We start from the raw sequence: 23,180 nt of genomic DNA, 5'->3' as shown, positions 1-23,180 counted from the left end.
CCACATAGCTTTATTGATGCTATGTGGCAAAAAAACCCCAAACCAAACAAAACCAGTCACTATCACCTTTCTTAATGGAAAATCAGGGTGTTAACTGCTACATCAGAAAGGTGATGATTCCTTCTAAAGATTACCTTTTCATACATAAAGTAACATACCAAGCTTGGGCTTGTTAAACAATCTATACCTTAAAAAAAAAAAGGGGGGGGGGGGGGGAGGGAGAAAACAGAGACAAACTGTTTCCAAATGGACCTCAAAGCAAATGGGAAGACAGGACAACAAAACTCCTTTAATCAGACCTTCAAAGGGAGCTAGGGCTTGATTCACAAATGGGACTTAATGTCTATGCCTAATATTTTGCTGCTCCGATTTCTTGCAGAATTCACCACTTCAGAAACTACCTGAAGTTCCTTGAACATTCACTAGCAGAGCAATATGTGCCAAACTTCCAGCTCCCACTGAATCATCTTAAGCACAGTGTGAAGGAATTACATTCACATATAAATGTATGCTTCATCTGCAGCCATAGGTATTTATGTCATTTAGGAGCAGTGGAAAAATCTCCAAAGTGAGGAACCAATACACGTACTCTTCCATACTCTTACTGGCGTGCAAATAGCATTTTTAATGGGAAACTGGGTCCAGCTGCCTGCTCCAGATCTGGTATGGAGAGGATCAAAGTGAAGCAAGGCCTTTCTGCTGAAGTGTCTTAAATATGCATTTAATCGTTTTTTCTTGAAGTTTTATATTCCAACACTTTAAAAAGCTGATAAGAAAGTACTCAAATTTTTATGTTCTTCTGTTTGCATATAAAGACTGCACTGGCACACACACAAAACATGTAAGTACCAATTTTCCAGGAATTCAAGACAAAGTAAAATGCGCTCTCCTCCCCATGCAGAGAAGTCTTCTATTTTCCAGAATGTGTCTCGCTGTACAACAGGATCTGATTGTATGATCAGTAATACTTGTGTTTTCACCCCTCAATGGCCTGGAATTCAGGTCTACAAGTATTTCCAGCTGTGATTTAGAAGTGGAATAGGATTGCTCTATCAGACATTACACTCCATGGAAGGAGAATACAGAAAAGCTGCCAGAGTCCTGAAATTGGAATAGTGTTTGTAAAGTGACTCTAAATGCCAGGGCAGCTAGAATATTTCATTCCTCTCCGTTTCTTTCCTCTTTCTTCCTGAGAAATTGCCACTATGCAGCCCAAGTAGTTTAATCATTACCTGAGGCTATATCTATGTACTGGGTCTAATTAGTTAAAAATATAGCACTGAATTCTTCCCAAGCCTCCAATCAAGACACCACATTAATCTTAGTCAATAACTTCATTATACTTGTTTTTCATCCTGGAATAAAGATAAAGTGATGGACAGGTAGTCCTGGAATCTAATCCTCTTTAATCCCACAGACTCCAGTCTAAGGAAAAGACGAGGCACACTTCTCTTTCCTGTCCTGCCATGTCTTACCCCTGACTTGGAGAAATCGGCTCTCCAAGAGAGCCCTGATTAGCATCTATGCTCTTTGGTCCTCATCAGGACTTCATCTTACTACCAGGAGTTAGTAACCAATTATATGGACAGCTAACCACCAGCAGCTGAATGGAAATTATCAGCTGTTTTGACAGAGATTTATAAAAGTGATTTACAAACCATGGCCACAAAATACTGATGCAAACCTCAGGGGTTCCATATCCTCATGATGTTCAGCCATCCATAACCTATGAAGTATAAGCTAGAATTCAACCCTGATAGTGGAGAATGGGCATAAGCTTTAGCAGGGCTGAGTTTGGTATGGGGCTTGAAATAACTAACCTCTTACTGGTTTCTTTATTAAGATAGAAGAATTCCACAAAGATATAAGCAGGGACTTCTGCCACATTACAGACTCATCTCACTTTTGTGCCACTTGAGACCAGAGCTTTGTTGTTTGCTGGCTATACCTTTTAATTAGTCATGGCTTTTGGAAAGCCTAAATCACCCTGGTGGTGAGGAAGAACTAGTAGAGTGAGGAAAGAAGGCTCAGCACCTTTACCTGCATGTGCTCTGACTCCTGTTCCTCTCCTTTCCCACTCTGGTGCACCCACATAAGGGGATGCGAAGAGGAGCTCTGCCTACTTTAAACAGAGATGCAGTACTGCTGCAGTCCCAATGGATGACAGCTATTCTGACAGCTTTGATGAGCTCAGTGCTTAAATGCTGCAGACCCATGTGACAAAATACTCAATTCTGAATGCAAATCATGTACAGAAGTTAACTAGAAAGGGCACCAGCTGCAAAGTTTGACCACTGGTGAGTACAGTGACTTGGATCAGTTTGACCCCACTCTCTTATTCACCCTTTGTTAATTTTGTGGTGAAATTCAAAATAATATCATTCAGCCTTTGCACTGCAGTGTAGTAAAACTGACTTGCAGTTGTTTTCTAATTATTTCCACTTCCATATTACAGCAATGACAGCCTACTGCATTAAAGAAAAAAAAAAAAAAAAAAAAGGACAAGAGGACTTACAGAGTTGTCTTTCACCAGAAAAGCACAGCACTGGATTCCTGCCAACAGCATTTTATGGGGATTCCAGGCGACAGAATCAGCCCTGTGAAATTTATAAATGGAGAAAGGGAGGTGGAAATTGCACCTATAATCACGGGTACTAGAGAATCAAAAATGGCCAAACACAATCTCAGTAGACAAATCAGGTTCCCCATCTTTTCCCTCCCCCCACCCATAGGTTCAGAAATCTCTCCAATTAATAGTAATACATGTTTTGGAAAACGCAACTCTCTTGGATGCCAACGGGCCATACAACTTTCATCTCAGTCCCTGGTAAATGTGTCCATGAAATAAACTGACTTACCTGTGGATGCCATGAAGAAGTTTGCGATGCTTCCTTGATATCAAAGCCGAGCCGCCCCAAGAAGCCTGTTGAAACATTTATAGAGCCAAGACAATATTATTTGTATTATATGTATTACAATATTTCTTTTGATAATGCTTCAACTAATAGTTTCTGAAGATGCTTTATCTCATTTAAAATTTAATTTACTACATGGTCAGCAGGCTAAATTTTACCTTTAGTATCATCTACTGAAATAAAGACATCAGCCTGGGACTATGCCTAAAATGGAGGACCCGATGATTTGTGCCACTATGTGAGCCAGCAACTACACTGCCCCTTCTGTGTAAGCAAGAGCATGAACTCAAGTGTCCCTGAATAACCAGACCCATTCCTGATACTGAATCAGAGATGCTTCCTTTCCCCCAGCCTAAACCTAAGCAGTGGGAGCAGAAAGCCCCATTTTGCATATGTTCCTCCTGCTAGCTGTTTTCTTTGCAAGACATTCACAAGGGAAACTAAGCACAGAATGATAATCTCTGCCAATTGCAAAGTTCAGGCTCAGATTTTCCACACAGTTTGGATATGAAAAGCAAAGTCAGTGAGTAGGCAATAGCAGCATTTCTGTTACCAGCAATTCAACTGACATGAAAATGGAATAAGACTCACCACATCTCCCTCAGGTCATCTAAGAAGTAGGTGTGTGGTCTAAGAGAAATTTAGGCCTTCTCTGTAGTGAGGAGATCTCCACTGAAACTCCTTATTGAGTGTCATCTTATCTATTCTAGATACCTGTCTTTGGGTGACACCTTTTGCAGATATCTCTCTCCATGGACTATAGAAGGAACCCAGGTAACAAGCTTATATTGCCCAAGTTTAACTTCTGGGCAGCTGGAGTCAGGGAAGGTGATTCTCATCCATGAATTATGCAAGGATCAGATTTCACACACCAGCTACTATGAATTTTCAGTTCTCAAACAATAACATTTGTCCATGGGGGCGGAGTGGGGAGAACATGGAAAAAATGGTAGACATGTCATACAGTGCATTTGAAAAATAATTATTAAATACAAAAAAAGGATTTTCAATGTTCACGCAGGCAGAATCCACTTGAACAAATCTCCTGTGATATAAGAAAGGCTCAGGGGGCATCAGTCCACCAAACACACCTGGACTCAGCTTATTTAAAAAAAAATTCATACATTTTCAGCTAATGAAGAAGTCACTGATGTGAAGATTCCTGATCTAAGCATGGAGAACGCATGCTTGTTTGACTTTTGTTCCTTTTTTTCCTTGAAAGAAACAGATGTGATAGCTGATCTATGAATTTAGCATCAGTATTTGCTTCATAGGCCATACATTAGGAATAAGACCTGTTATCTCTGGGAGACAGGAACAGTAAAGGCTCACAAGGGAAATGAAAGGTTAATAACTTGTCTTAACACATGTCATTCTCATTAATGCAGCACATCAATGCACCACATCATATTTTATGTTGTCATGCTCACAACACCCTTGCTGAGGAAAGGGCTGCTGCTCAATCTACACGTGGGACTTAAGGCATGAAATTATTTGCCTCAAACTTCACTGTAATCCTGTGATAGAACCATGACTGAAACTGGGTTTCTCCAGCTAGCCCAAAATAGCCATGTTATGGGAGGACGATCAAATTGATCTTCCTATTCAGACAGATTTTACTCTTCTCATTCTATGATTCAATAAAGTCAAAATAGTCACTAAGTTATTCCCGGATTTTCATAATTCATAAGCAACCCACTGAAATATAATAAATCTTTAAAAAGTTTGCATCCAAAGGTGTCTGTATTTGAAAAAGTTGACATTTTCACACTGTCTCTGAAAAACAGGACTAGAAAGGCCCTCAAGAGGTCGTCTCAACAGTGTGCCACCCTCAAAGGCAGGATCAGCCATATCCATCTCATTTCTGTCAAACACTTGTCTTTTCTAGAGATTATTAATCAATGAACACACCTAGCTTGTGATTAGCATCAAAGTGAAAAATAAGGTGCAGAGAGACATCAGCAATTGCTGCCTCCACAGCACTATTGGCACTGCTTTCTGCCTTTGTTTTTAAAATTACTGCTGAAGATCTGGAAGAGAGGCATGATAGTAGTGGAGATCTAGGCCTCTTCACCACCTTTCAATCTCTCCTTGAGACTCAGTACTATAAGATTAATTTGTGCTCCATGCTTCTTTACCCAGTTCAAAGACCAAGCACTTAAGGATCCAGGGCTGGCAAAAACCCAAAATCAACAAGAAGGCACCTAAGAAGACAGAGGATCACTGGCTTTGTCTGGTTTTGAAGACCTCTTATGGTGGAGGCTGCACAACTTAACCACTTAATTTGTGATTAACAGTAAGAACCCTACTGATTTAAAGTGTCAGTCCTAAACAGTGTTACCTCTTGTCATACCTGCAATGGCCAGAGGAACAGATTATTCCTTTCCTTTTTGCGGCAGCTTTTAAAGCATCTGTAGACTATTACGTGCTCTCTCATTGTCCTTTCTAGTTTAAATAACATCAGTGCTTTCAATCTTTCCTCATTGGTCATAATTTCTAGATATGGCTCTGTTTATCTTCACTGCTTTACTATTTTCTAATGTTTCTCCTGTAGGTCCTTACCCTTTTTGAAATGTAGCTTTTTATTTGGACACAATCTAGATAAAGCAGATGGAGCACCAAGCAGAAAGAGAGAATTATTTTACGTCATCTTCTTTATTAAATTCTGAAAGACATTTAACCCTATTTCAAAATGCTTACAATTGCTGATTTGTGATGTACTGCAAATCTCAGATCTTTTTCTGAAGATCTGTTGTCTAGCCAACAATCCCCAGCCTGTGTTTGTGCAGTTGATTATTACAGCTTAAACTTAGAGCTCTATCTTTATTGAACTGTAGCCTAGTTTTTCCACTTTTTTTCTCCAAACTGTCAAGATCTCTTTGATTTCTAATCCTGTCCTCCCACTGCCTCTTGCAGCAGTTTTATGTCATTTTCAAATTTAGTCAGTGTATTCTTTTTCATCCAAGTTATTAATAAAAATACCAGATAACTTCTAACCTAGGATGGACCTTTGTGGAATCCTGCTCAAAATTTTCTCCCCTTTCAGCACTGAACCACTGGTAACTGCTCTCTGGGCACGATTTTCCAGCCAGGTTTTCACTCACTACCACAGCTGCAGCGTGGCATGTTTCTCTGGCTTTCTGATGAGATATTGCAAAGACACAATAAAGTTAACTGCTTCTCCTCTATCCACGAGACTACAGAAGGAAGGTAGATTGATCAAACTAGATTGACACATTTTGTTTACAACAAATCCAGATGACAGCAATGCAGGGTAGCTCAAAACACAAAGATTATCACCTGTATCCCATGCAATGTAATTGGTCACTAGGTATGAGAAAATTACTGTGTTTCATATGCAACAAACTGCTTCCAGCTGAACAACGGGAATCAGAGTGTTCACAGTGTGATTAAACTAACTACCTAAGCACAGGCTAATAGGCCAAACCTGATTTTCTGTACTGGTCTAGCCATAGGAAAAAAAGTCAAAGTAAGGAGCAGCAGGGAAGAAATACTCATACATAGTATTTAAAGCTACATGAACACAATACATGACATACATAAGTGCTGGAGCTTGAGTGCATATTGATGATGCAAAACAAGTCATTAAGAAAGGCATCATAGATGTATGACAGAATGCAGTAAGCAACTTGAATGTGTGTATGAATACTGTGATGTGCACAAAATAAGCCTGGTTATAGTCTCTGCGCTTAGGCTGTTGAATGGCTTGACTGCTGAGACAGCCTGGGCTTATTGGTATCATCTTCTTAAAACAACTTTTTCCTTAACTCCCTTTTCCTCTTCAGGTTTGTCTCCATGTAAGAGCTTATCTACTATTTCTGACTTTATTGAAATTTATCTTCCTGAAACCCACTGATTTTATGTTGACGTTCTCCCTTTTGCCCTTCCTAAGAATCATGAGCTTTATCATTTCATATTTAATGAAAAGAGTCTCCCTAAGGCAAACATATCAATCTTTGGGATCAGAAAATATTCTGCAATGAGATACATCTGTGTAAATCTGGAAATAACACCACTGACATTCATATAAGATATTCTTATAAACAGCTCTTGAGGCCATTTGCAGTAGATAATCCCGATTCCCATGAAAGATACACGAAAAGTCCTAAATTAGACAGAACTTCCCGTTTTTTAATCTTTGCTTTAATTGTACTGCATCTTTTTTTCCTCCAAAGTTATAGCAGGCCCAAACAGCAGTACTCACTTGCTGTAACTCATAAATAACTGCATTTATGTTATATGATTGCATAACGTGTAAATCATTCAACAAGAAACCAGGCCTTTCAGAGGAACGTAGATCCTCAAAGCTTTCAAAAATATTACATGCTTGCCTATAAGGCTAGAAGGAGGTAGACTTGCTTAAAAACAAAGAAAAAAATCCAACTCTTCACTATGTTTCTTGTACACTATTTCTGAATGGCAGATGCGTGGTCTCACAGTACCTTTCCACATATTATTCTAGTAAACTTATTTCTAATGGTGCTGTGAGTGAAAAAAAGGTCACATTATGAATTACAGTCTGCTCATTTTACCATAGCACATTTGTATATATATGTATGCCTGATGTCACTTACGTGGAAAGCTTTCTGTCTTTTCCCCATACCCTAATCTCATATAAATACAGCTAGAAACTTTAAACAAAAAATAAAGAAACAGCCATCCACTCAACTCTTCATAGAGGGTGAAAGAAAAGATGGAAAAAATACTGACAGAACTCCTGAGAACCACTGAGAGGTTCATAACATGAATCACATCTTAACAGAACAATTGGTTTTCCAGACCATAAACCCAATTTATTACTGGACATTTGTCCTTCTACTAGGAATCAATTAACATCTGACAACTACAGTCACTGTTCAAACAGAAAATTAACTTTAAGATATTCACTGACATTTTTACCTTAGTTTAACATGAGGCAAAACTGGAAGAAGAAAGTTAATTCTTTACAAAACACTATTAACTGCCTATGAAGTATATAGTTCAGAATATGGCCCAGGCTCATCCCACCTAATTTTAGTGATTCAGCTGCAGGGAGTCTGTTAGAAGACTACTCATTGTCCTCCTACAGCCATTGGAGATGGCTCCAGCCATGTCTATTCAACTCACCTAAGATGCAACACAGATTCTGAATACATTGCTCTTTCCACCGACTATACGCAGACACGCAAGAGACTACCGCCTAATGCGAACGCTGCGCTTCTGCTGAAAATCATCTGTGTCATTCTCCCCAGCACACAGTCACGAGGAGGCTTTGCAGGCACTTTAAATACTAGGGCTAAATTCTGCATCTTTGCCTCCAAGTCAATAAGAAAACTCTTTTGACTTACACATACAGCAACTTTATTTATTAATGTCTGTGAGACATTTATTTGAAACACTCATCGCTGCCTACGTGATTTTTCTTTAGATACTCAACGTTATGCAAACACTTCAAAAATTTGGAGCAGGTCTAAAACTCTCCATTAATGTTGCTCCAGATTCTCTCATCGCTCCATTGCTTTTAATCTAGCCATTCTGGATTTGTGGCATTGCAATTATAAAGAGAATGCAATTTTAGAAAATATGAAGAGATCTAGTTTTAGAAAAACACATTTACAGCTAACTCTTTCAGGTAATAAAAAGGCTCAATGATTATTCCAAAAAGGTTCATGAATGGATTTTAACATCCAAACCTAAAATTATAAAGGAATGAGAAAAGAAAACTTTCTGAACAATTTAGGAAAATACAAGGAGATCTACAGGGAACTCAAGCCTGTAAATATGAAACAGAATAATTTATGACTGGTTGAGTCAGAAATATACCTTTATTTTAACCTGTATGAACCATACACTACAATTCTAATGCGTCCATTCTCCAATAGAATGTAGAAAGAATCCAAAGTTATATTTGTATATAATCACCCTTGAAGCATTTTTAGGAGGTAGCAAGAAGAAGAAATTGATTTTAAAATAATTTTGAAATATAACCCGGCAATGACAAAATAGCTTTGACTGCTTGTCACAGCCAAATTATTTGCTGTTTTTCGGCACATGTAACAGAGACAAATGAGAATGTATTTCTGTTCCCTATGCAAAAAAATAAAAAGTTAGTAGAGCCCAACTTACTTCTACAAAGAAACATCAACAGTTAAAGAAAAATAGCAATCATAAAAAAGCAATGCTAAACAAAACTACACAGTATACAAACTCACGTCAACATGAAGCCAGAGGCCATGCTTTTCACAGATATCTGCAATTTTATCCAGAGGATCAAATGCTCCCAGCACTGTTGTGCCTGCTGTAGCACAGACAAGAAATGGTGCTGACCCCTGCAATAGGATTCAAAACAAAAAATTGTCATTTGCACTGCTTATTTCCTCCAGTATATCTGCAGAGCTAAAGTATAAAAAGGTCTAGGAATGTAGGACAACGATGCAACAGTCTACATTTTAGTTTCCCAGCAGAAGGTACTGCATTTAAAAGTGCTGACTCTTTTTGAAAAAAAAAAAAAGAAAAAGAAAAAAAAAAGGCATTTTCCATTTCCAGTTAACACCATCCCAGGGCAGACTTCACCAGCTTCAGACTGCTTTGACAGATGCTAGTTTTGTCAAGATCAAAACATACTAGATATTTGACATCTCTCTTTATACGCTGATTGTAATTTCTCAGTCTTCCACATTTTACTACCATATTTGCTGCCATTCTGCTGAATAAAATAAAGCTACTAGCTCAGCCAGCAGGCTACCCATGCAAGGAAAGGGCTCATCCCTCTAGGGGTTCCACCTGCGTCTCTACAATGTCCCTATTCTTGCCTGGTGAAGAGGAACCTTCAGTTAGGGAACATGATTTGCCTTAGGCAGCACTGGCACGCCACAGACAGTGACTGGGACAGTCATTGCCTGGTCTACAGCAAAGCGCTGTTGTCTTGCTCCTATTTCTGTCTAGAAAATAGGAAGGGTTGTAGATGGTAATTGAATATTAGGAGAGAGACCTTTCAGACAATTTCAAGGTTAGACAGGTGGAATAATGAAAACTATTGTCATGTTGCAGTCTCAGACAATCTTCACAAGCCATCCGTTTTGGTTTCAGTGGCTTTGCTCACTGCTTTCCCATTCAACTAAGACCAGGGATGCAATTACAATAGCAGCCTAGGCCACATATACTGGCTGGCACCTGCCCTTGCGGATGTATGTGCCTATGCCTACTTAGGAGCAGAAACTGAAACAATGAAAAGAATTGGTAGAGTCTGAAACAACTTCATGAAATTGAGGGTATCAGCCCTAGCAACAACTGTGCGGTCTCACTTGCTGGCAAATACAATGCAGAAGGAGCTCCTCTGCACGTTTCTGCACCTGGCCTGCAGCACGACAATATAGTTACTGAAGACGGACTAAAGATGTTATTAAATCGTATAATCTGGGATCCCTGGAGTTCATCTGCAGTGAATTAAATCTCTCAGATGATGCAAGTGTCTCTGCTGATATGACTCAATGTAGCTTCACTGAAATCAGACATCAGCTGAAAAAAAAAAAAAAAATCAAACTCTACACGAGTCTTTTATGTATCTTCACTTCAGCTGAAATCTGATCTCTCTTTAAAAAAAAAAAAAGTATTGCCACTTTTAAACATCTACTACAGAGACAGACAGGGTTGATTCACATTTACACTCTGACAGTTTTATACTCCTTTAACAGTGTAGAGTACTGTTAGAATGGTACGTAATTATGATCTATTTATATTTTAAAATTTCTTTACAAATTGCTAAAGCAGTCAAAAGTAACCTTGGAATGAATTTAAATTAATCCCATATAATTAACTTTTTGGTCATTCATTCCTAGTACAATGTACCACAAAAGTCAATCAAACTTACAAACCAACCTGAAGCTCAAGTACAAAACACTTGCAAGTGAGGCAAAGATGTATCTGCTGCACCTAGTTTCTGTTAGTGTTCTCGCCAATTTTCTCCTGCAGCTATGTCAAAGTCAAAGGTCCCCCAGCAGCCAGTAGGTAACATGACTGAATATGGGGACCAGTCTAGGATCTCTACAAATTCCAAAGATTGTTACTATTACATTTTTCCCACAAAAGGAATTAAATTTTTATTCTTGACAATGTAGTTAAATAAATCTTCCTGACTAAATTCTCTAAAAAAGACCTCAGACTCTTGCTATTCATAGTCAGTGATCATTTTGTGCTCCTGTCACTAACAAATACATCCTCTATTGTCTAGTCATTAGAATATTTACTGTAATTCACTGAAGTGTCCTTCTGTAAAAGTTGTAAAGTAGCACTTTATCAAGGACAGACACACTTACTGAAGCTCTGATGAAATAGAAAACCTTCCAATGTACCTGTAACTTCCATTAAAATGCAAGTGAAATAGTGTTCTCCTGTAAAGCTGAGCTTTTTAATATAGAACATTTGTTTTTAAATTGCAGAGCACCATACCGAGGTTGACCTTTTTTTTAAATCGTAAATGCCAGATGATTTCTTTCAAATAGCCATTAAATTTATTATTACATCAACAAACAAGAACTCTGGTTTTGCAAGAGCAAAGAGCTCATTCTCCTGTCAGCCTGCTTCTTCTTGCTCCATTTTATTTCAGTCCTTTTTTTCCCCCAGCCTGCTCAAATGAGTAAAGTACAGGTTGTCTTCCACAGATAATGCAAAGTACAGAAAGAGGCAAGCAAGAGGGTTTGCTAGGTCATTAGGGCCACCATGTATCAATAGTTACACTATCTAGCGTGAAACTCAAAGAAGAGATGGTTGGTTGGCAAAAGATGTATCTAAATCAGATCTTAGCGAAAGCTGTTGTGCCCATGCCAGTGCATGACAAGACAGCACTGCCTTGGCTTTTCTATCAGCCACAAAAGTAGGTTTCCCAAGGTAGGATTCCATGGTAGGCATCGTCCACACCATGGACATTGCACCAGTTGCTTGGTATTCACAGATCGTGGACTAAAGGCTGAGCTTTGAATCCTACTGCTCTGATACAAACTGGAAGTGAGAAATAGGGTGAGCTAACCAAGCCACAAGAAGATGCTCTGTGCCTTTAGAATTCATATTCAGTCCTCCAAGCTTTCTGAAATAAATTATGTTGACTATAGTAAGTGCTGTCTTAAAGATTGTGGGAATGTATGTTAATGTTGTCCGAATACACACACCAGTACATTTCCAAATGCTGGCCTTTGACTTTATACTTGGCAAAGTCCTTGGGGGAAAAGAGTCACAGGATGGAACTCTGCACTCTTGATACAATACTAGAAAGGACCAAATTTAGCATTTGTAGCTTGTATAATAGTTTTAGAGACTAAGACACACATTACAGTTCTTGCTCACTGAAGAGGATAGAGCAATAGCTGGTGTAATTAACTGAAAAAACTACAGTTTTTGTTTACCATTTAAGGAAAACAAATATTGCATCCATTTAAAAAAAGATCAAGGACAAAAGAAATCCTAGAAGAAGCGTGCTAAATACTTCAGAGCAGTGTTGTACTCAGGACTTTTGTTAGTAGTAAACACCCTCTGGAATTTTTCTCCCTTGTAAGAGTGTAGCACCTAGAAGTCTTGGCTTGTTCCACAAGTTTGTGGCAAACAGATTGCACCTGTAAGAAAGACACGGTTACATTAACTGCCCTATTTTTAAGATTCCACTCACTCTCAGTTTTCCTTCCTTTCACTCAGACACAAGCACACAGTCTGCATACACTCCTCCTCTCCTTCATGCTCTCTCTCCCCCTCTCACCTCTTTCCTGGCCCGTTGGACTTGTTTCTCCAGTTCCTCAGGTATCATCTTACCTCTAAGGGACACAGATTTAAAACTTTTTCAGTTACATTCAAATAGGTTGGTTATATACAGCACTACTGCATTTTAAAAAGGCTCAGAGACCACAGCCATGGCTTTTGCTTGCTTACCTTTCATCTGTTTTGAGGAAGTAAACATTCTCTGTACCAATACCCAGGAAGGAGGCTGCCTTCTTCATGGAGTAATGACACTGTAAATAAGAGAGACATGAAAAAAAAAATTAAGTATGCAATTAAAATGAAAGAAATAAATTCCTTAGCATAGGGAACAGTGACACTGAAATTAATTTAATAGTAGCTAACAGTCATGACAACAGCATATCCCGACACAAAAAGCAAACTTACAAAGCTACACAGCACTAAGACTATCTTCTATTTAACAACTGACACACACTGAAGGCTGAGGAAAATAAGACAAAAAAAGCTATGCACCATGTTTAAAATGTGGTCTTAAAAAAAATAAAATGGTCTATTCCATACAATTATTTTAAAGCTGGTCCTGCATTAGAATGAAAAGTAGAAATTTTGAAGTGTCATCAGGAAAGAATTGTTGCTTCAAAATGTTTTAATAGAACTGAGTCAAAAGTATCAATGAGTGTAAGAGTTAGGAAATACATAAGAAAGGTCCAAAGGCTACTGAACTCAACAGCCTAGAAGCAACCAATATGTCTGAAAGTCCAAAAGCGCCAGCCCTTGGAAACTGGACTCTTAGTTAGGATGTATCTTATGATATATCTAAAGCCTCTACCACTTTATCCTTGTAATTTTTCTATATGCTTTCTCTAAACATCAGCTGTTAGCCACTGCCAGAGACAGGATACTATGCTAAACTGACCCTTGGCCTGATCCAACAACTCTGTTCATAGGATCAAAGAGGTCAAGTTCCAAGACTTACCAAAGCCTTTAGATGTGGTACAATTGGGACTTTAAGGCTTTCAAAGCCCTACCTCTGAAAAAGGATCTGAAAATCATAGTGTTGTGAAGGTTGTTCACATGAACATAAATCTTAGAAGCCATAATGAAAGCAAGCGGACTTTAGACAAGGACTCAGCACATCTTCAGAAGTTAATATGGATTTTGCAAAAGGTTCCAGTCTGGACCCATCTGCATTTTGCAGAAAACGAAGTTACTATTTCAGCAAAGAACTTTAGCTGGGTCTCATCACAGAGATGTCTTTGAATGAGTACAGATACATGCAGCACACTTTTCACTTTGTACTGAATAAAGGGCATTAGTGTCTGAAGCCTGTGAAGTGAGTGTAAAAGAGGCCCCTTCACCTGCTCAAAGGATGTTAGAAAGGGTGTTTATTCAATCAGAATGTAGTAAAATGGCTCTGGTGAGAAGGATACTCAACCCCACAGGTCACACTGTACTTTTTACAAGCTTTTTTCTGTTAAACAAATATTCAAGGTATATCTTACCATATTTCCAACATCCACCTCTATAAGGACCTGTTCTACTGTGGATAGTGTTATTCAAGCATAAGAACATTTTGTCTTATTCCAGAATAAGTGTATGCTGATCTCGGCTTAATCCATCTTCAAGATTAGCCTAGGAATTCAAGATACAGTGACCTTCTTAATCTGAAGATATTTTTAGATGTCAAAACCAGTCTGAATAACCTGCAGCATGCCAACTGCCTACCCACTCATAGCAATGGAGTCACTTTTGAGAGTATGCAGCATCTCATAGGACTACACAGTTCTTCTGAGAATCAAGATCATCCAAGCCTTGGATTATCACTGCTCTTCTCAAAAAATAAAATTGGCTGTTTTTCACATTATTACTGAAGAGTTAAAATAACGCATACTCCAGCAACCACGAAGATGTCTAGAATTGTTACTTTTCATACAGGAGGTGAAGCCAGGTGGTTAATTAATTCCATTTTCTTCCAGAGAGTTCACACAAATGCAGTTACTGCAGAACATAATTATGAAAAATGTACAACATTTTAATGTGTGGGCATGAATATATTAAGGGTATTAAAGCCTGTCACGCTTATTTTGATGAGAGAGATCATCCCAAAGGGCTCATCTTCTTTTTGAGAAGAAGGTTTCCTCCACCATCACCCACTTTTTAAATAAAGGCATACAAAGACATTACCTGGTGCTATCAGGTAGTTTTAAGAAAGTTTAATTTTGTAACATGACACATCCAGAAAGCCTTTAGGGCTCCTTCATCTAGACTGTTACAAGAATAACAACATGCACAGGTAGATAATTAGTCTTACATTACATCAAATTACATCAATAATGGTCATAATGATTGTAGAGTGGCTGTGTGTTGTTCATTAGAAGCTTGGAGATGTTTTCAACTGATTAGTGAATCACTTAAAATACAAGTTGCCTCCATCACTGATTTCTATCCATTAGGTTCAAATGAAAGGTATGAATCACCAGGAATAATCTGATTGCTCCAAACTGAGAAAGCAGTAGACATGCAAATTCAGTATGCTAGTAAACAGGCAATCACTAAATCATGCATTTTATTATAAAAAACGGTACAGGAGACTGGGAGAAAGATAAAAGACGCTTGAGCACCTGAGAGATTATACTAAAAAGCAGAGGGAAAGAGAAGAACAAAGGGAATACCAAAACAAAACAAGCTGCAAGCTACATTATTTCTCGCCTCCACAAGTACTTCTGCGCCTCTTGGAAAATTTTGTCAGGTCTTCAGTAGGACAGAAAAGGGACAAGACTTATACTACTACATAGACTTGGAATATGCTTTCTTTGATGAAAAAAGTAGTCTTTCAGTTATACTGATAGAAAACATACAAGATTTTTTTTTCCCCACTATCATTACTAGAAGCCATTATGCTAAATTACATCAAATCATTTTAAGAAAAAAATATACCAGAGAACATTTAGCAGCTCCAGTCACAACAGTGTCAACCAATTCACTTGTTCACAGTTCCCCTTCCAAAAAAAGACAAAGAAATATCCAGAGAAAAAGTATTATTTGTATCTAGATTATATACATAATTTTAAATACTGTGAGTTCAAATTACTCTTGCCATGTCTTTTGCAGTTTTGTTTGTTTGGACACATTATTAAATCTGTAGCCATTTGTAGCAGGAAATTAATGCCTTTGAGCACAAACTCAAACTGGAATAGGGCATTTTAGATGTGCTGCTGTACTGTTTTAACTATAGCTAGACATAGTTTTCATTTCCTAATAACATTTGCAAAGGCAAGGTACTTTCCCCCTGTGCTCATTAAAACAGAAGATAAATTTGTATTTTCTTGATTTTGAAAAGTTTCCTAGAAACATGATTGCATAAAGCAATTACATTATTATGAGATTGTTTTATTACTCATTTTTGTCTGTTGTAATTTCAACAGGGGACGACATGGTGAGTTAATGTGTTCTCTCACTTTATTACTTTTATTACTTTCATGATCAAGTTGCACTGGGGAGGAATTTAGTTTCATTGCATCTAAAAAACTGCTCATATCAGCATGTACATTTCAACTGTTTACACGTCATCTTCTGCCCTCAGTTACCTCAAATTTAGCAATTTCTACCTTCCAGATCAATGCAATACATTCTTGGGTCAGAATAAAGTTCAGATGGGACTCAAATAGCAAAAAGTGATAAAGAGGTGGGCTGACATCTATAACTACAACTGTATTCAGCTCCCACAGAGCCACAAATCATGCCTCAAGAAAGTGGGATATAACAATTTATCTACTAGTGCTACTGTCTCAAGAGTAATTACTCTGTAATGGTCCAGCAAGAGAACTACGGACTAGTAGCATAAACAGTGTTCATTGTGTATCACCATAATTTTAAGTAGCTAAGCATTTTACTTGCAGGAACAGGGAGCCTTTTTATTCCTGGAGGCCAAACAGAGCATGCGAGAACCTTGGGTGGGCCCTGCATTAAACATACACTTTCATGTTACCCAGGAACATACAAAAAATACATAGCCCCAGATCACATAAAATTAAGTCACTGACAAGTCCATGCATTCCCCTGCTCTACAGCAAGGCAACACTTTCAGTCTGCCAAGTGCCAGACTGAAACTTTGGGACTTGGCAACTCAAGGCAAAAATAATTTCATTTGAACACAGAGTTAAAGCCAAGCCCTAAAATGAAACAAGTGACTTGAGCAGCCATGTGTTTTGACTCCCTATCAATACTCTCAGTTCATTATAGCCTCATGGCTTCTCCATGCCAACACTGTTTGCCTGATTCACGTCGAAGATAAGCACAGGCTGTTAACTTCTCCAGGATCATTTTGCTTCTCCAGGTATGCTTCAGTTAAAAAAAAAAAAGGCACAAAATGCTAAATAAAAGAAGCATTTCTGTACTTATCTTCAGTGGGGGCTATTTATTACATATATTCTCAGTATGACATATCTGAACAAAAATTCCAAAAGGTAACATAACCTGGACTCAGTACAGGTGGATCTAAAATAAGTGTATATGAACATGTTCATGTCCTCCCTCATAACCATGAATAAACACTAGAGATCTTCGACAACAGTCACAATATCTAACTACTAAAAGTGGCAGTTTTACAGCAGGTGGTTATTGAGTACTAAAGACAACATGGCTTTGTGAATCAAGCAAAGTATTAAAGATCAAGCACATTGCCTTACAAATAATTTACCAGTTTACTTTTCCTGGTCAATTCTATGTTTTATGGTTTTGGTCTTTCTGGTGAAGCAAAGGCAGCAAAATAAATTTACTCTGGGGGTCAAATAAAATTCCTTTTGTCATGAAATTAAATGCTTGTTTGTTTTAGAGTACAAGAGTATACATCTTAGTTAAATCTTGAAGTGAAATAAAATGTTACTTCATGATAAAAATTCTATGTGCTTCACTTCAAAAGCATTGACGGAACATGTTTCAACCTCATTTTTTCCTCCTTAGCTATTTTTAAGATGTAATGTGCTGGATTAGGTATGAACTGGCATGTCATTTCATATACACACGTTTCAGAAAGAAAAAAACCTAAATATATTTTGCCTGCGGGGGGAAAAAAAAAAATCCCTTTATTTGGGACATTTGGATTCGGTTCCAAAATATACGTGCTGTCTTGGACAACTTATGCAATGCCTTCATCCCTCGGGCCTCTTCAAAATAAGCCTCTCGTCTATTTACGCTGCAAACTGTTTGGAGCATAAACTTAAGAGCTAAAATTATTCTAGCAACTATATACTTTTTAGTACAACAAGGTTCTCGCTTCCATTGGGCCCTTTATATAGTGAAGTCAGAATTAATAACAACTCTGTACTAATCAAATGATAAACTCAAACTTGGATGGACAGGCAAGAGAAAAAAGCCTCAAAAAATTAGCTTCAGAATAAATGTATGAATATAATTCAATTTCCCACAGGCAGTTTGGGCAGATATTATTCAAAAACTTTAAAACTAGCCACGTATTTTTAATTATTTAAAGAAGAACTGTCTAAAGATGAAGCATTTTTTTCCAAATGCTTTATGGTGGGTTTGGTTCTGTACCACAACCAATCTGTATTCAGACATAGGGCAGAGTGAGAGCTGCAGAGACCGTCTCACAGGTCCACAAGTGCTCAGCTTAGTACAAATTAAACCTGCAGAAAAAAAACCTTTGACATTCAAAACCTACCTGTGGCTCCTGCTAGACTTTATGCTGTGGGAAATCAAATGCTGCAGACCTCCACAACACGCCACATGCATTCTGCTTCAGGTTTGCCCCACATACAACCTATTCTTATATCAGCAGTTTCCAAGAGCAGGAACATCTGTGTTCGTTTTCCGAAAGCAAGGAAGCTTCTGCAGGGAAATTTACCACCAGACTTCTCCACTTAGCTCTAATATTCCACATCATATATTGATGACAAATTTATTGTACCAGTGCCCCATCACATATGCAAATGATATAATTTTACAGCCATTGAAAAATGAAGTTCAAAAAGCTTTTTGTTTTATTTTTACCTCTTCCGAAGTGAACAGGACTAGTCTTGGCAAACCTGAAAGCCCTTTTGCCTTTATCTCGGGACAAAATTTGTATCTTGCTAAGTTCATAGCATACATATTAGAAACAGAGCCACCTGCAGAAAGAGACATGCAAACATCACATTAGCCACAGTCCTAGCACCTGTCCTGCGTCTGAGTGCTTGACCTGTTAGGGTAAAAAAATAAACCATACAGTTAGCCCATAGATGAATCCATCATAGCTTATTTCCTCCCCAAAAGCCTACAGACATAAAATGAACTTTGGGCTCTGCAGCATGCATGGAAACAGAGCGTGTTTGAATGCTCTTTGGGGATATTTCCTGAAGAATAAGAACTGTGCGCAAACAGTCCTCCCCAACAGAGAATACTTTGCAACAGCTCCTTCCCATTTACACTGAAGCAGTGCCAGCTCAGCTGCCTGCACTGAGCTCAGCTGTGGCTGCACCGTACAGAGCCTAGGAGATCTCTTGGGCAACCAGCCCTCAGAGTATTATGGGGAGAAAAAAGCCATTAGAAATAAAACACAGTGAGTGGGAACTGGAAGATCTGCAAGATAAGGATCTGGACAGGTTTTAATTCACTTAGAAGAACAAAACCAAAATAATAAGAAAAACCCTTACATAAAACCAGCACAAAAAAGTAGAATTCATTTATCTTTTGACAGTATCTCAAAGTTTTAATCAAGCAATTCTGCCACAAAAGCAAGGATTCTACTGAAAATACACATCAAATCTGACATGAAAAAAATCCAAACCATGAATATATATATATATTTTTTTTAAATTAGGGGATGTTTAGTTTATTTATTTTTCTATTCACATGTAGGCTAGAATTACTGACTTTGTTTTGGTTTTGGAAGGGCGTTTAAATCCATATACTCATTTAACTACTCACCCCCAAATTAGATAGAAAAGCTTTACGTCTAGCCTAATAATTTGTTATCCAAATAATCGGTGGAATAATATAATTATGTTTCATTATTTCAATACAGTGGGCTGGAACGATGCTTTACGCTGCTTTTTTGCATTTGAACATTATCAAGAAGCTTAAGAAATATTTGTTTGGTTGGCCTTATCGTAACATTTAAAAAAACTAACAAAACTCAACGGAGTTAAGCTCATGACACTCCCACTAAGATAAACTCTGGCTCCCACAGTTGCTAGGCAGGATACACAGATCAGCGCCCTCAGGCACCACTGGCTGGTGTCTAGCATGTCAATCAGCTCCCTGTCTGTCAACCAATTTGACTCAGTCCAATGAGGCTGTTGGTATTGTTGTTAATAAGGTCAGGAAGGGCATCAGTTACACACCATTAACTTCCACATAACTATATTTAATGTAGAACTGTTTTCATTCATTCGCTGATCACATTCACAGAATTATTACTAGACACACGTAAGATAAGCCTGGATTAAATCGTTGTGTGTGTTCATCACTGGATTTTTGCATGCATTTTCAAATATTCTACATGAATCCAATGTTTATGAAATTACTGGTATTAGTCGGTTTATAATGACTCAGCTTGAAATCTGAACTGTTCCTACCTGGATTAAATATACCATCACCTTCTTCCCAGCCTATGAACTCAATCATTTTCTTGATGACTGCTTCTTCCACCAACAGAAACACAGGTGATACTTCATATGTATATCTGAACAAAAATAAAAGCATCATAATTGGTATCAAGACTACAGAACTCATGCTACAGAATATTGCTAAAACTAAATAAAGGTTTCTTGCACTTTCCTCTAATTTATCAGAAGCTGATCACCATCAGCAGAACTCTAAACTAAAAACACTATGGATCTGACCCAGTAGAGCAACTGCTTATCTCCTGATAGCATCACATTGACATTTCCATTCTCAAAGTAATACATCAGAGTTTGTTTTTAATATAGGTCACACGCTTAAATTTCAGCTATAATGATCTATTGCAAGCAACAATTACTTTTTGTTTGGGCTTTACATTTGCAAGTAAACAGTAGACAGGTAACCATTTGCATTCAACTCTGTGCAGAATGCTTCAAAGGAAATGAACGACTAAGTCTGATTAATTCATTTTTATGCACTAAGTAAGATAAAAGTCTGTGTTTAAAAGCATTGAAAAACAAAGATCTCTCCTCTTGAGCACCACCTCACAAGCTAGAAGCAAAGGGCTCATCAGATTAGCCAACCTTCTTGTGAGCTATTTAGCCAATCCAGACTGTTTTCTCTCCCAAATTCCTGCACAATTCCTACCTTCTCTGTAACACTGAAAACGGAAATCAGAAGTGGGGGGAAGCAAGAAAAGTTGTTATTCCAAAAACATGCTAATTCATCATCAAGAGGACAAAGAACTACACTTACACACTCGGGTTCAGTGCTTCTGTAATGAAACGAGCCACTACCGAGTAATAATCTATTCCAGCGTACAGCTGATTGAAAAATCTTGGATGACCTGAAAATACAGACGAAAAGCAGGCAGTGACAGGATATACATGAAAAGAGAATATATCACAGGCCTCTCAGTTGAACACTGATCCCTGCAAACCACAATTCACTCCATTGTTCCCTCAGTATTTTCTGGACTTACTACCCTTTTCTTAGGTTACACAGTCCTTTGAAAGTAAATTTAATAAGCACTTTCAGGTCCCAAAACAAGGTTTGAGAGATTTAAGTAGCGCACAGAATGAATGTGGGTTGTTCACAAACCTTACAAATTAAAAAAAGAAAAGGGATTGACAATTGAGTATACGCAGTGGCTTTTAACAGTGGTCTTGAGAGGCCATGATGGATGCTCGGCCAAATTTTGCTAAGCAGTGTAAATACAGTAACCTGCTGATCCCAGACAGCTATGCCTGTGCTCCCCCTGAAGTCTCAGTATTAAGAGAGAGAGGCAGTATAACAGCTTGGAAAAACTTGCTGCAGACTTAAAATGACAAGAGAATTTGTTTACCTGCCTTGAAACACTGATATAACTAATTATGAGAAAATGCTGTACTACTGCAGACTATAAAAACAAGTCAGTTCAGCAGTGGGATCACCACCTAAATTTTAATCCACAGCATAGTACTTTTACATGCAAAACCAGGTAAACTGTATGGCTCTATTTATTCTATATCTGGGGCTTCAATAAATGTTTATACTTAGATTAAAGACTATTTGCACAGCATATTTTTATATACAATATCCTTTCTAAGGTGACATAGTGTAACAAATGAAAATCTAAAGGCAATTTCCAAAAGTAAAATAAACAGAACACCTTCCAGTAACTCAGTAATTATATCTGCATATTATTAGTGCACTCCCCCTGTAGATCAGCATTGCTACTTTTCTATGGTTTTCAAAGGCATGCGTTCACTCTCAAAATTATTTTACGGTTTTGCTTTGTAGCAACAGTGACTGTAGCAGGGTACATGCCCTGGAAGTGCACAACTAACTGTATCAAATGTCCTTCTCGCCTTCCAAAACACAGCCTAAGCTATGACACATCTGAAATCCCGAGCTACTGATCCACAGCGCTATTTCCTGAACAGATGTTGTTCATCTCTTCGCACTAAGATTGAATTATACTACACATGCCGCAGAAAGGTTAGCTGTAGAGAACTAATCCTGCAGAGATGTGGTGTACTGTCTCTGAAACACTGCAGGCTCTCTTCTCACAGCGTCTGGAACAGGAATTACTGCCTATCAGCAAATTAACACCCTGTAAGACTATTGCTCAAAAAGAACAATAGTAAATATAGGGTAATCATCAGTAAGAATGTACGAGGGCAATGCTGGCGACTCCACTCCTCACCACTCAGACAGCAGGAAATCACACACAACGGTCCTTCTCCTGCCTGTTTTGCTAGACTGTTTTATTATACCTGTCTAGGTGACTTTCACAACGCTTCAAAATGACAGACTCTACCACTAATGTCAATAGCATTACAGGAATTAGTTTTCAATTAGTTTGCCATGATCACACATTTTAGTCAAACCTATGGTGGCCAGCATTCAGTCAAACAAGGGAAACACGGCCAAACGTTTGCGTACTTGTATAGGCAGGCAGCAAACAAACATTCACACTCCTGGTTTCCTGAAAGGTGACAGAACTTTGTAAACATTATCTTGTCTTCCTAAGTTAGCATACAAAATAACTTCACTAGAAATCACATTCCTACCAGTTTTGACGCTGTATCGTATAACATCCCGGCAGACTTGCAAGAGTTTCTGATGAGATTCTCCAGTGTCCCTCATTTCCAGGTCAAGAATCTGCTTCAGTGTTTCGGGGGCTTGCCATTCACAAACCTAGTGATGGGGAGGGGGGAGACACCAGCAGTGAACAGGTTAGCCAAGAGGAAGAGGTTTTAAAGGTACAAAGTAAGCACCACATTCAGCACTGGTTTCACAAAACTGCCCATTGCAGGATAGCTTGCCACCAGAAAATATCTCTGGTAAACTGGTCTCATGGGATCTTGGTTTTATGGTGTCTCAGGCATTGCTTGACCATAAAAATTAGAGTGGGGAATGCTGGAAGGCAGAAAAGCA

At 38.2% G+C, this 23,180-nt stretch overlaps 1 protein-coding gene across 1 annotated transcript in view; it reads right to left on the bottom strand.

Moving 5' to 3' along the window:
- The window catches only part of GADL1 (GAD like acidic amino acid decarboxylase 1), an 85,496-nt gene that overhangs the window by 50,022 nt on the left and 12,294 nt on the right, over positions 1 to 23,180 (bottom strand). The window contains exons 3-11 of the mRNA XM_087740721.1: positions 22,814 to 22,940; positions 21,015 to 21,105; positions 20,213 to 20,319; positions 18,648 to 18,763; positions 12,831 to 12,910; positions 12,661 to 12,715; positions 9,128 to 9,244; positions 2,859 to 2,923; positions 2,516 to 2,597 (exon numbers count right to left, since the gene is read on the bottom strand). Coding sequence (XP_087596847.1) covers positions 2,516 to 2,597; positions 2,859 to 2,923; positions 9,128 to 9,244; positions 12,661 to 12,715; positions 12,831 to 12,910; positions 18,648 to 18,763; positions 20,213 to 20,319; positions 21,015 to 21,105; positions 22,814 to 22,940 — 840 coding nt within the window. The remainder of the gene's footprint in view (positions 1 to 2,515; positions 2,598 to 2,858; positions 2,924 to 9,127; positions 9,245 to 12,660; positions 12,716 to 12,830; positions 12,911 to 18,647; positions 18,764 to 20,212; positions 20,320 to 21,014; positions 21,106 to 22,813; positions 22,941 to 23,180) is intronic.

This window comes from Nipponia nippon, unplaced genomic scaffold (assembly GCF_047370975.1).
Source record: "Nipponia nippon isolate SJK-2023a ecotype South Korea unplaced genomic scaffold, ASM4737097v1 scaffold_1, whole genome shotgun sequence".
NCBI classification, from domain to species: Eukaryota; Metazoa; Chordata; class Aves; order Pelecaniformes; family Threskiornithidae; genus Nipponia; species Nipponia nippon.
Note: the sequence above shows the minus strand (reverse complement) of the source record. Positions and strands in the feature narration are given on the sequence as shown.